General features: G+C 52.3%; 1 protein-coding gene and 1 long non-coding RNA gene across 2 annotated transcripts in view; one reads left to right on the top strand and one right to left on the bottom strand.

Moving 5' to 3' along the window:
* Positions 1-274: 274 nt before the first annotated feature.
* On the top strand, positions 275-1258 carry LOC118452336. Its single transcript, XR_004842090.1, has 2 exons — positions 275-956; positions 1092-1258. It is a non-coding gene; the product is annotated as an uncharacterized LOC118452336 (long non-coding RNA).
* Positions 951-8087, bottom strand: part of PTPN22 (protein tyrosine phosphatase non-receptor type 22) — a 17820-nt gene continuing 10683 nt past the window's right edge. The window contains exons 12-21 of the mRNA XM_035894908.1: positions 7763-7839; positions 6191-6951; positions 5124-5207; positions 4852-4982; positions 4295-4322; positions 3796-3876; positions 3394-3500; positions 2724-2754; positions 1950-2027; positions 951-1314 (exon numbers count right to left, since the gene is read on the bottom strand). Of these exons, the coding sequence (XP_035750801.1) occupies positions 1250-1314; positions 1950-2027; positions 2724-2754; positions 3394-3500; positions 3796-3876; positions 4295-4322; positions 4852-4982; positions 5124-5207; positions 6191-6951; positions 7763-7839 (1443 nt within the window). The 3' untranslated portion in view covers positions 951-1249. The remainder of the gene's footprint in view (positions 1315-1949; positions 2028-2723; positions 2755-3393; positions 3501-3795; positions 3877-4294; positions 4323-4851; positions 4983-5123; positions 5208-6190; positions 6952-7762; positions 7840-8087) is intronic.

Here is an 8087-nt window from a genome sequence, read left to right as displayed (position 1 = left end):
CCGGGCCGCCGTCGGCTGGCGCGCGGCAGTTCTGGCGGGGCTTGGGGTGGCCTCCGCCACGCGAAGACGCTGAGGCCTCCTCCCGCCTCGGGCTCGCCCTCGCCCGGAGCGTGGCGCGTTTGGTACAGCACGGACATTGGCAAGAGGAGCGGAAATCGGGTCTTTTGTTGGTTCCTGCTGTTGGGAAAGCAGGTGACTTGGGTGAAGAACGAGGCAGCCCTTCCGGGCGGTGTTGGCCATCGCGCCAGCAAACACAGCTGCGAACCAGCGCGAGTTCCCCATTCCCATAGTGGTCAGCAGGTTCCACCCTCACCCAAATTCCCCAAATCCCACTTTGTTTTTCTCTCTCTACAGGAAAATAATCACATCAGGCCATTTTCAACATGTTTATCCCTCCCCACTGAGGATATAAATAGCAGTGGAATCTGGTGAGGAATCTGCCTCGAAGTCTCATCTTCCAAGGTACCCGTTTGAAATCTTGCGCTGGAGAGTCACTGATCCTGAAAACAGCATTGCTTTAAAAACACGGTGATGTTTTGGTTGCGGGGGCGGGGTTTTTTTCTGGGGTTTTTCCCCCAGGTGAGGGCAGTTGGGCGAGGCAATTCTGCAGCCTGTTACGCTGGTTTAGTTTCTACGTGATCAATCAGCATCTGCTGACCAAAAATCCAGACAAATTACCTGATTCGCTCAGATGAAAATTACAGAAAAATTATTTCTAAGATCTGAGATGCTAATTCTCTTTTAGTCCCAGTAATGTAAACATTTAAGGACATGCAGGTCCTTGTGCAGACCTACACAGTGAAGGGACGTTACGCAGCTGCAGTGCCTGCTCGGTCCAGAGGCGTGTCCTGCTGTGGTCCCTCCGTTGGCCTTCCGTACCATTCAGTAGTCTTTGCTGGATCCTGTCACCAGTTTACGCTGCTTTGTTTCAGAAAGCTCAAATCCATCCTTCTGAGGTGAATACCTTCCAAAACACAACACAGATGTGTCCCTCCTTAGGATAAAATATTCCTGTTTTCAGTCTCCATCCTGTTGTAAATTAACTGGAAGTGTGTAGCTGCTGGTACTTCCATGTTCTTCTTTCCTTTAAGACTCCAGTTGATGAAGAATGTGCAAGTAGTGCCTGAGCTGCGAATGCCATGCAGCAGCGTTTGAGGTGTTTATTTTGGTGGAAACCTTACGGGGGTGAGCACTCAAGGCGTATCGGAAGGACGTCACGAGCCTGAAACGTCAGATCTATAAAACGTATCTAAATGTTCCATGCTGGTGGTGGATTTCTTGGTCCTTTAGGTTTTGAAAATCGATTTGCAAAGCCTAGGAAGAAATAATTTTTTTTTAATGCAACAAATTCTGTATGTTACAGATGTTGGTTGCGTAGTTCCTTAAGATAATACGGTATTTGAAAATGCTTGTGTTTTCAGTTCTTCCCCAAACTCTAAGATACGGTGGACTTAAAGCAACATCCTAGAGTTGTAAGTCAACCGGTGCAATGTGTCTATCGATGTGTCTGTCTGACAAAACTGCCATTATAGCACAAACAGCAAGGTAGGGCGGTTTTACACCTAATCTAATAAATGACTACTCTCTAGTCAGAGAATTTAAAATAGAAAACAGGGTCTTTCTCCTCTGCCATATTACACAACATAAGGCAGCAGCCTTTGCTTCCGCTGTCGCTGCTGCCGCATAAAGGCTTTCAGGTACAGGAAAGCCAAAATCGTGCTTCAGGCCCCTCACACACCGAGAAATGTTTGTCAGGGCAGGTTTCAGGGTTTGTGTTTTCCATCCTTAACGTGTTTTGTAAACCATTTGTGAATAAAGCTGTGAACGTGTGAAAAATACTAAGCATTATTTGTAAAGTCTGTAATTTGTTAGCATTCAGCCTGGTACCTGCATTCAGACGCTGGAAAAACAGGTACTTCCTACGCCAGAACACAAAGAGAAAAACGTACCGAAGTTAAAGAAGGACCTCGGCTGGTTTGATGGGGCAGATTCTGGTGGCTTTGTCAGTGAAGGTGGACTACAGATGCCTAGAAGTAAAAAATGAGACTGCAGCAGTCAGTCGCTACGGTAGCTCCCCGCAGAGCCCCGACAGGAACGGCCACGTGCGCGGTAGCGCCGGCACGGATGCTCTTCCAGCACAAGAAGAAGCCAAGCGTCCCCCAGGCTGGCAGAGCTGGAGCGCCGCGCAGGTCTAACGCTGTCTGCTCACAGCAGGGAGCGCCTGCACTGCTGCAGCGCGTCCGCGCAGGCAGCGTTTGCTCAGCAGTGCTTTGAACAGTTCTCAGCAGTCCTGTTTTCAGGATAAGCATTTGAATTTTAGGTCAGAGGGAACCTGGGGACAAACAGCCTGGGCAGAACCCAGGTTGGGGCTCGCACTCCCCACAGCACCCCTGCCCCCCGTTCTTAGAGTATCTGTCCCACAACACTGGTTTGCATGACCTGAAGAATTTGGTAATTTGGGTGCACTGGAGCTGTCCCCAGGGTATACCCAAGGGGCACCGCAAGGGCACCGCAGCACCCTTGTGATACTGCTACAACAACCATTGCTGTCCAGAGGAGGTGGGTCTCAGCAGCCAGCTCAGCTCTGGGTGTCCTGCCCCAGGGTAGGCAGATGTGCAGGGCATTTCACTTTCGACAAGTTCAGGTTCTTGAAATTGAATCCTGTGTATTTATACACTTGGTTAAAGCCAGGAGGAAGGTGCGTGTCAGCCTGACAGACTTACCCTTTCGCATGTTTTTCAATATCTTCAAGCTCTGTAGGAAAAAAAAGAAAAAGGCTTGTTGGAAAAAAATGTAGCAAGCAGTAGATGAGCTACTACGATCAAGGGAACTCATTGCTAAATACACCGGTATGTGTCCTGTAAAAAGCCATGTGTAGCAGCTGGGGCTGAAGTGCCGATTTCTGCCAGTCTCTTTGTCGCTGGCTTTTTTTAGCCAGCCCAAAAGCCTCCAGTTTGTAGTACTCTTGCTGTTTTCCTCAAATGCTTTTGTGCTCAACCCTAGCATCCCGAAGGACAATCGCTCATGAGGATTGTTAACGAGGCCCACAGCAAGAGGAGGCTGGTGACGAGCAGCGTCTCTCCTACATGGGAATTCAGACGCCACTCGAGCAACTTCCCAAGAGGGCGCTTGGCGTGGAGGGAGTCCCAGGGCACAGCCGTTCACACGGCCATGGCTGGGTTACCCCGTTCCTAGTGCAGGCAGTGGTTTCGCTTGCAGTTCGACTACAGAATATTTTTATTAGTCTTGTTCCCTTGCCCTAAATACGAGTGGTCTCAAAGCAGGTGACTTTCACAGGGTTAGCAGTGAGAAAGCAGAGATAGCTGTAGCTAGAACGATCTCTCCTCGCCCCCTCCGTTTTGAACAGCTTTTGTTTTGTCTTGTTGCTTTTACCTTGCTTCTCCTGAAGCATTTCATAGGCTCCTTTGAGGATGGTTCAGAAGCATTGCTCTCCCAGCCCGGAGGACTCATTACAGGATACCTTGCAGCAGGCTGCAGACCTGGGAACATAGATCAGAACATTTCCAGTGGTCATTCAAGAATCCTCCTGCTTTTTCCCAAGTGCCTGGCTGTTGCTTTTCATTTACTCCAATGCAGCAGTTCTAGAAGTTTCCAGCAGGTCCCCTGGTTGTGTTTGCATTCTTTATACCCGCTGAACTCGCCTGCAGTTAAGTCCTGAAGCGCTACCATTGGCAATGCTTTGAACAAGCGGGCCCCGATCTCCTCAGCTATCTACAGGTCAAGGTGTAAATGTAAAATCTCAGTTACATGCCAAGAAAAGAACTCATCACTTACTTGCTGCATCAGCAAGAACAAATGACTCCGGGGTTCTTTCAGGAAGCGGGGGAGGAGAGTTAGAGCGATCCCGGGTTGTCTCTAAGAAAGCAAAGATAAAAGAGTTGGTTACCTAGCTTTAAACACACATACATATATATACATATCGCAGTTCACTGAGAGGTCCCCAGCGCTCTAATCGGCTATCTTGATCGTCTCAAAGGAAACACGCAAATGCAGCAAAAGATGTGACAGCTCTCAGCCCGAGGAGGCTGCAAGGGACATCATCACGTACGGGGTGAGGCAGGAGCTGGGTGGGAAATGTAAAGCTGCCAGTTCATTTTGCTGCAGAACTGTCTCATTATGTTTAGAACTATTCCGTTGCAGAACTATTTAGCAACACAAAATTTCTGTTGGACTGAGCACAGATCCCAAGGATGTTTAGTAAATACGGTAAAGCAGCCTCAGTACAAGCAGACCTTACTTCCAAAGGCGGTTTATCCCAGCATTAAACTTATACCTGTTTGTGGGCTCCGGAGCTTCACACTCTGGAAACAAGAGATAAGGAAGGTATTTGAAATTCCCACAACCAAATGCCGTTCTCTTGCACACAAGCAAGCCAGAGAAGACGAAGACGTGATGTTAGGTGCAGACAGCCTCCCCACCCCACCTCCGTGCTCACGTAATGGAAGACAGACTGACGCCTTACTGTTTCGCTTCACAAAGCTGTAATTCAACTGTGGGATGACCAAGAGATGCCTACGCTTTGTGCAGCTCCTGCCTGTTCCACAGGACAGTGCAAACCTCAGCAGACCACTAACTCCCCGTCTTCATGACCCTTCTCTAACATAGGGACGATATTTTTGCTACTTGTATGGGATTTAGGACCCCAAAAAGTACTGTTTGGAGTAAAGTGGATGTTGATATGGAGGAGCCTGACTGAGACCACATCTCCCTCCCAGTCCTGAACCCTGAAATAGTTCATGGTGCCAAAACTAGGGTGTTTCTCACAGAAGGAAACACAGTCAGGAAACTGGCACAGTGATGGTGCTGGAGAAGAGATAAGCAGCCCCTTACCTTACACGGTCTCAGCCTCACCGAGTCATTAAACACCTCTGAGTGAGACTCACCACTCCACTCCAGAGAGGTTCCAATATTTGTATTTCTGTCTGAAAGCTGAAAATCAGAAGTGGCCAGAGGAAATTGTCCTAGAAACAATCGAACACAAGAGAGGTCGTTTCACACCCCGGAGAGCCAGAGCGAAGGCACTGCTGGCTGCTATGATACCACACAAACATGGGAAGAGCCTCAGAGCACTTCTCAGCCCCTGCTTTGTTAAATGCACTTACCAGGTTCACCGGCCACGATAAAGGACTCGGGGGTTCGCTCCGGCAGGGGCGGAGGGTTATCGTCATCCGGCTGTGGCAGGGTGACTAATTGGGGAGACAAGGACAGGTTACCCGCGCGGCACAGCAGGAGAGCTGCAGACCTCCGCAGAGACCCCGGGAGCTGACTGCTCCTGCCCAGCCGCGCACCAGGGATGATGGCTTAAACGCCTCTAAGCTGCAGTTAAAAATCCAAATAGTCCTCAGCACCGATTCACCTGCCACTGGCCATGTGGCCCCAGGGGCACGCTTCCAGCAGTGCTGGCAGCAGAATTCCCACTGCACAGGGGAAAATGAGGAGCGTACCCCCAGCACACACCAAGCTCACAGCCGGCGGGGCCATCGCTGCTTGGCTTGCGCTGCAGCTCCCCGTAACTTTCCGCGCGTCGCTGCCACCTGGGTAAGGAGCGCGCCCTCGTGACACCCAATGCTGAAGGGCCTGAGCGGGACACAGCTGAGCAAATGCCAAAGCTGCAGACAATGGGAAACGTCTGGCTGGGCCAGGACTGACCAGACCAAGGAATAATTCTGCCTTCTTCACAGGGCAGGCGATGGTTTTAAGGCTACAGATCTGGGCAAAACACTAATGTTGAGGTGTTTGTTCTCCCAGTCCCAGTAGGACGTCGGTGTCCCCCTGCACGACACTGCAGAAAGGAGTGGGTTTTAACCTGAAACTAGAACCTCAGAGGAAACCGCTTCTGGGAACTTTGTGAACGTTTCTTGGAGCACCAACCCCTGCCTTCCTGCGAGAGCCGTACCGAGGTGACACAGCAGGGCAGAGCAGTGGTGCAATGCAAAACAAAAATCATGCCGTTCTAAAAACATTGGGGTTTTTTTATGGGAATAATTTTAGGCAGGATGAAACGAGTTTGAGGATGAAACCAGTTGCTCCCTCAGCTTCTGCGGGAATGCAGTCCCGAGGAGCCTCTACAGCCCTGCCTGGACGGCAAAAGACCACGCGTGCCGCTCCCTCCAGCACACCAAAATCCAGAGTGACCCAGCCCAGCTTGCCGCCGTGCTGCACCACTTACTTGGGGAGGGTGTCCTCTCGTCGTTCTGCAGAGGAGCGTGGTGGGACGCAGGCCGGGGCGGTGGGGAGCTGCCCACCACGGGCTGCAGCGGGGCTCTGGCAGCGCCAGAAGGGAGAAACGCATCCTGCCTCTCCGCAAAGGGCTCCGTAAACGCCGGGGACACGGGGTCATCTGGAGAGAGTGAAGAGAAGTAGGGGTCTTCTGCTGAGCAGAAGTAGGGGTAAGGACATTGCCCGCGGTTCCTGTGGCCCGGGGGGACGTCCGCATCTCGGTTCGAGTGCTTCAGCTCAGTGGGGGAAAATCCGTCCTGCTGCTCCACCTGAAAGCTTGAGTAACCTGCGTTTGGCAACTGCGGACTCAAACCAGGCTTCGCACCCCCTCCATCCCATTCCCAGCCGTCTCCCCGCTGCGCCAGCACAAAAGGGGTCGATGCAGTCCGAGTCAGAGGCGGTCTGCCACGAGGCCGTCTCCTGCCCGCTCCCTTCGGCTCCAGGCTCAGGAGCAGCCGCTCGGGAGAGATGCTGTGGAACTCCAAACTGCGGTGCTTCTGGAGGGCGTCCCCAGCGCCCCACTTCTCGGTGGCAGCTGCCTTCGTGCAGCTGATGAAGCTCAAAGTGCCGAAGGAGATGGCCTGTCTGATGGGAGGGCCCCCACGTCCAGAGCCAGTGTCTGCTCCTGTGGCAGACAGCGACGTCAGGGATGCTTTGCTTTGTACCACCGGAGGAAGACGTCGATGCACGTCCCGTTCCTCTTGCTCTGAGCTGCAATAAACCACCGTGACATGGAGTCAAAGCCGTCTGGTACTCGGAAATCTCCATTCGCCTACTAACAAGGCCCCACAGCATTGCTCCTGGGAGCAGATCCGTCCCCCACGAACGCAGAGCCTGGTTCAGCCTCAGGCAAGGAGCACAGGGAAGGACCGCGCGCCCCGGTGCCCCGTCTGAGCACCCTTAAATGGCGAACAGGGGAGGCCCCTTTACGCTGGTCAACTACACCCTCCGTGCAGACTGTGCCCAAAGGGAGAACTATTTACAGAAAGCAGACGTTGCAAACCAAAACATGCCCACAGAAAGATCGCGCCAGCCTCTGAAGCGGCCGACGTCGGGAAGCTCGACTCCTCAGCCTTGCTCTTCCCACAGCACACGCAGGCAAAGATGGGGCCGGCCAGGGAGCAGCCTGGGGGCGCACGGCTCCGGCGCGGGCTGAGATGAACCAGCACCGGGCTGTCGCCACGCGTGAGCCTTTTTCCACGCTGCCCTGCGACGTGTTTGCAGTTCGCACGTGAAACACCACGTGGGCACAGCATGAAACAGACCCAAGGGTGGAAGAGGGGGACAGAAAATGGCACACGGGGAAGAGGCCGAGCCTCAGTCCCAGAGACACATCAGCGAGAAGAGCTGGAATTATGTTAGGAGCAAACGAGGGAGACAAAGTGGGACTCAGGAGGAGGCTTCAGATGCTGCTGACAACTGCAATGCAACGTTCAAACACAACTGTGTCACAAATGCATCTTCCTGAAATCATGTGGGTGGCTGAAAACACTAACCCAGGGATACTTGTGATTGGCCTTACCAGGTCAGTAAGCTCAGAGAGTAAATATCTTCCACGGGAGTCGGGAGTGGCTTGGCTACGGAATGCCCTGCTTGTACCTAGGGAAAGCAAAGAGCAGAAAACACGGAGAGCGAGGAGGAAGAACGCAACGAACACAAACGTGCCGTTTCAGGAGTCAGAATCTGTGCCAACTACTTTTAATTATTAATGCTCTTTGGAAGTGACAAACGCCAGCTTGAAAACACCAAGCTGTGGCTGAAAACTGAGACAGATCCTCCTGAACAGCAATTCCTGTCAGCACCTTTTTGGGAGGAGAGCGCAGCGAGGCGTACAGCCATCCCGCTCT

This window comes from Egretta garzetta, unplaced genomic scaffold (genome assembly GCF_000687185.1).
Source record: "Egretta garzetta isolate BGI_Z169 unplaced genomic scaffold, ASM68718v1 scaffold245, whole genome shotgun sequence".
Taxonomy (NCBI): domain Eukaryota; kingdom Metazoa; phylum Chordata; class Aves; order Pelecaniformes; family Ardeidae; genus Egretta; species Egretta garzetta.
The sequence above is the reverse complement of the archived record's forward strand: the minus strand, read 5'-3'. Positions and strand labels throughout refer to the sequence as shown.